Here is a 5,093-nt window from a genome sequence, read left to right on the forward strand (position 1 = left end):
CTCTTTAATTTATTCAAATAAGGCGTATCTTTGCTCATCCAACCAGGAGCGGTCTCTGACCCTCTTTAAAGTTAGAAACTCCCTACAATTTGTTTCCAAGATCAAACGCCAGTTGTCACCATTATCTAAACAAAGTGGAAGCAGAGCTTCTCCTGAACTCCTGCTGTTTTATGGCTTTTCACAGATCAGTGTGAAGCTGGAACTTCTCCTGATTCTTTCCCACACAGACAAAGGGCAGTTCAAAAAATCTTAGCAAACAATCTACTGTAACTACAGGTAACTTCTATTACCTGTAGTTACAGGTAACATAAGTTACCTGTAAGGTTACAGGTAACCTTAGGCAGGTTACCTGTAACTGTAGGGCAGAATAAGTTATTAATCCAACAATAATAATTAGGCTATTTCAATCAAGACATGTTGTTAATGACTAGGATAGATTACAAATTAGATTATGTGTTTTACAGATACCAATCAATCAATCCTCTTTATTTAGACACAATTATGGTCCATAAACAGACAGAACAAGAAAAATAAAATATATATAATATATAATTTCGGCAGCGCCACATCGAGATCTGTAACCTCTGTATGCAATGCGTGTGCTCCCCGCATGCTAGGATTGAAATACGTGTGGCGTCACGTGATACAGCATGGGAAGATCTGTGGTCCCTTCTTGCTGAATTACTGTTAAATAAAGCCCACCAGCCACAAAAACAGTTCCTTAAAAATCTTCCTCTGGCATAAACCTTACATTTTTAGATAATGAAAATGGAGCATAAATAAAGATTTAAGAATATGAATATTTGATTTGCAGCAGCAGTGTTAAGCCTTTTTAGAGACAGAGGAGACATTCAGCAGCCAACCTGCCTGGAGACAGTGAGCCAAGCTGCTGCACAGATTTATTATTAAACAGGGAGGTTATTGTAGCTTCACAGAAGCCATGTGTGCTATATGAGGTCTGGGCATTGCTTTAAAATGCTGCTTACTCCTGGCGATGGAATAGTAAAAACTCTGTAATACTCAGTAATTGGCACAAAGCTCCACAGCATCCTCCAGTCAGAACTCAGAGAAGTGGTAGAAAGCACTCAAATACAGATGAATGTTTATTAGTACGTTGCAAAAACATTCACCTTAAAGAATCCAACACTTTTTCCTGTTCTAACTGAATATGTCAATGTATTTTTTAGGGGTTCAATTAGACACAAGTAGGACACTGTGAAGTGAAAGGAAATGAAAGATAATAGAAATCTGTTAAAGTTTTCATCCCCATTTACTCTCATAGCACAAAAACAGCAGCCAAAAACACGAGGGCTGCACAGTGGTGCAGTTGGTAGAGCTGTTGCCTTGAACAAGAAGGTTCTGGTTCAATTCCCGCCCCCGGTCTTTCTGCATGGAGTTTGCATGTTCTCCCTGTGCATGGTGGGTTCTCTCCGGGTTCTCCTGCTTCCTCACACAGTCTAAAAACATGACTGTCAGGTTAATTGGTCTCTAAATTGTCCCTTGGTGTGTGTGCATGGTTGTTTGTCCTGTGTGTCTCCGTGTTGCCCTGCGACAGACTGGTGACCTGTCCAGGGTGAAACCGCCTCTCACCCAGAACGTTAGCTGGAGAGGCACCAATAACCCTCCTGACCCCGCTAGGGACAATGGTGTTAGAAAATGGATGGATGGATTACCTTAAAGGGGCAGTAATATGTATTTTCCAGGGACTTGGTGCTATTTTATAGCACAATAGAGTAATAAAAATGTTGGATATAAAATACATTTGAAATTGAGCCTCTGTCTCTTTGAGAAGCTCCTTCACTTTAGCTATAACAGCAGATTTGATCTGTTTTTATCTTTTTCATGAAATAATTACATTGAATTTACACAACAGAATGCTAATAATAGTTTTGATTTTTTTTGTCATTATGTTGAAAACTTGGTTTTTTATATCAGTTCCAACCATCTTCTTTTTGTAAAAGTTTAAGTGAAATAGTGGTTCTTTAATTATGGCTACACATTTCCTATTATAGATATTTATCAGAAATTATTTGCTCTTTTTTTCTAAAGCGCATGTGGCTCTGAAGTGTTTTTGTAAGTAAATTGAGGGTAAAAATGGCTCTTTGGGTTGTAAAGGTTGCAGACCCTGTGCCTAGATGCACAATTTCTATGCTAAAACATGGCAGTGGCAGCATCATGCTGTGAGGATGCTGAATACAGTTGCATTCCACAATTATTGAAGTTTTTAAACCCAAGTATTCTTTTCTTTCCAGAATTCCAGAATTTTATTAACTTTGTTGTTGTGATGTCACAAAATGTGGGGCAAATGTTCAGCTGTGGTGTCAGAACCAAAAAAACTAAACAGGTCATTCATGACAACTAAAAATGTATTTTAACAACATTGTTAAATTTCCATAAGCCATCCACAATAAACAATAACTAATAAAAGAACTCTGCTGCCAGCTAAAAGTCATGATGTTGGTAGCAAATCATCCAGAAGGAATCCTTTAAAAAACAAGAAAAAAGAAGAAGAAACAAGGCAGAGAAGTGACAATAAGCAGTGAATATGAGTTAATTAGAGGCCAGCGGCGCCTCCCTCTGTCTGTGTAGTTAGAACTCTGTCATCTTCTTGTGTGTGTCTGCCTTCTTGTGCTCCCTCTGGATGGACAGCTCTTGTGCTTTCTGCTGGGCCAGCAGGCGGCGGGAAGCTGACAGCTTCTCCTCCAGCTGCTTCACTCTGGATGAATCCCTTTGCACAAACACAAACAACAAATAGATGTGAAGGCGGATGGGGGAGATCGCAAGTCAGGTTGGTTTTAGCAGCACTGTTTCCTCACATGATTTTCCCACCTTAGTTACAGTTCACACTGTTCCCACAGTACTGTGGGAACAGTGGGGGATATGAATTTATTACTTCTACTTGTTTCAAAACTTATTCTGATATATAATGGAACATTTTTTCCCCTTCCCAAACAATTGGAAAATAATAAGATGGCATATTAGGGCCATTACACATAGGGAAAAAAGAGGAGTGAATTTCCAACAAAAAACTCAAAAATGGTGAGATTAATTTCAGAGGTTTTCAAGATAAATACCCTGAGAACTTTAATCTTGAAAAGTCAAAATTTGACAGAAAAGGATTTAAAAAATTGAAACTTTTCACTTTTGAAATTCCTGAAAGTTTTTTTTCTAGAAAATTTCTGAATTTAATCAAAAAAAAATGTTCWGATTAAATTCTTTTTCTATCAAATTCAGAAGCATAAATCTGAAATAGGGCAGGGTTCTTATGTTTCCAGATTTTACAGAAGCAGTTAGTGACTATGTTCAGTACTGACCTGCCCGTCTGTCTGCTAAGGGACTCGCTCAGTTTCTGGATCTCCCTCTCTGTCTGGGCCACCCTCTCTGCGGCTTGGAAGAGCTTCACATTCAGGCTCCTCTTGGTGCTTTTCCCGGCCCTGTAAGCCTCCACCCCGGTTGCTCCTGCCGCCCCAGCAGCAGCGGCAGCAGGATCTGAGCTCTTATCTCCCAGCTTGTGGTTTAAAAAATCAAAGACAGTACGGCGCCCTCCGGTGGAGACTTTCGGCTTTCTGCGGCGCTTCGGCCGGCTGGTTTGGACGCCATCTTGAGCAGCCCTGTTGTGGGTAAGCCTCTGTGTCAGCTCGGCACATTCATCCAGAGACTTTCCCTTGGGCAGGATCACAGCCATCACCGGCTCCACCCGACCCTCCTGGAGCTTCCCTAGGCCTGGGGAGGCAAAAGAAGCTTTCAAATATTTGGTTCTGTATGTGTGTGTGGTTTTTTGTTTTAGTTTTTTTTTTTACAAAATCAGCACAATTTTGAAATAATTAAATAATCTGTTAATATTTTTATTATTATTTCAACTTTTCTATATGAAGTTGATCAGAGATTCTAGTAACTTCTAGTTTTGTAAGGTAAGGTAAGGTAATTTTATTTACATAGCACATTTTCAGCAACAAGGCAATTCAAAGCGCTTTACATGAGTTAAAAGGAAATACAAACAAAATAACAAATCAAAGGAAAGAAAAAAGAGGAAAGAAAACTAATCTAATATTGTCTTAAGTCAAGGCTGCTCAAACTTTTTGAGACCAAGAYCTACTTTTTCTCTCACCAGCCGCCTGAGATCTACCTCATGACACAAAGACATAAAAATCGCAAATTAAACTCTATTGACTTATTTTATATGCGAATATACATCAGTTATAGCAGAAATAATAAAGTGAAAGAAAACCTAATGCAGTTTTTTCCTCAGTGAGATTCTGACACTGGGAGCAGGTTACTGGTTTCTGGTCTCTGGTTACTGGTTTCTCAGTCAGAAGCTGGTTTCAAACCTGATGCCAGCAGGTATCAGTCAGTCATGGTGGATCTGAACTTTGGTTTGATGACCTCGATATGAGAAACTACAGACTGATAGGAGGAACCAAAGAGCCCAGTAAAGGTAAAGGCAAATCTTCTGAAGTCGGGATATAATTAATTTAATTTCGCATAATTATTGCGGTAGAATTTCTTAAAACTTAATGAAATATATTTGTCCTATATATAGGACAAATATATAGGAGCATTCGTTTGTGACGTATGCTCACAAACGAACGAGGTAATTAGTCTAATTTTGTCGTTTATTGAATGTTCAGAAACTACAGCAGGTGTAATGAGCCACAGCAAAGGTAAAAAAAGGTAAAATAACCTGAACAGGTGATCAACTCTAAGCCACTCCTATCTTTTTACTCTCCCTCCTCTCTCTCTCTCTCTCTCTCTCCTCTCTCTCTCTCTCTGAGTGAATGGCGGAGTGAATAGAGACGGGAGTGTCAGCGTGAGTGGATCTTCGAGTCTTTTTTCAACCTTTTTCTGCAAGGTGTTTCGAACACTTTTTCTTTATACAGTTACTCGATCTTTAAGTTAGTTTGGTTGTTCCAGACTGGTCCGGTAGCTTGTAGCTACCGGTTTGGTTTGGCGTTTGTTTGGCATCAGGCCGGTTGTGGAGGGCGGTGCCGAGTTTGAAAAGTTGACACGCCGTCATGCTGTCAAACTCATACCAACAGTGAATTGTTCAGTAGAGGAGGCAGCTTTAGCTGTTGGAGGAGCGGTAGGTTGCGATA

General features: G+C 39.7%; 1 protein-coding gene across 1 annotated transcript in view; it reads right to left on the minus strand.

Annotated features, from left to right (window-relative positions):
- Window positions 1-2,237: 2,237 nt before the first annotated feature.
- zgpat (zinc finger, CCCH-type with G patch domain) overlaps window positions 2,238-5,093 on the minus strand; it is a 13,892-nt gene continuing 11,036 nt past the window's right edge. The window contains exons 6-7 of the mRNA XM_008413139.2: window positions 3,315-3,723; window positions 2,238-2,728 (exon numbers count right to left, since the gene is read on the minus strand). Coding sequence (XP_008411361.1) covers window positions 2,590-2,728; window positions 3,315-3,723 — 548 coding nt within the window. The 3' untranslated portion in view covers window positions 2,238-2,589. The remainder of the gene's footprint in view (window positions 2,729-3,314; window positions 3,724-5,093) is intronic.

This window comes from Poecilia reticulata, linkage group LG7 (assembly GCF_000633615.1).
Source record: "Poecilia reticulata strain Guanapo linkage group LG7, Guppy_female_1.0+MT, whole genome shotgun sequence".
Lineage (NCBI taxonomy): Eukaryota > Metazoa > Chordata > Actinopteri > Cyprinodontiformes > Poeciliidae > Poecilia > Poecilia reticulata.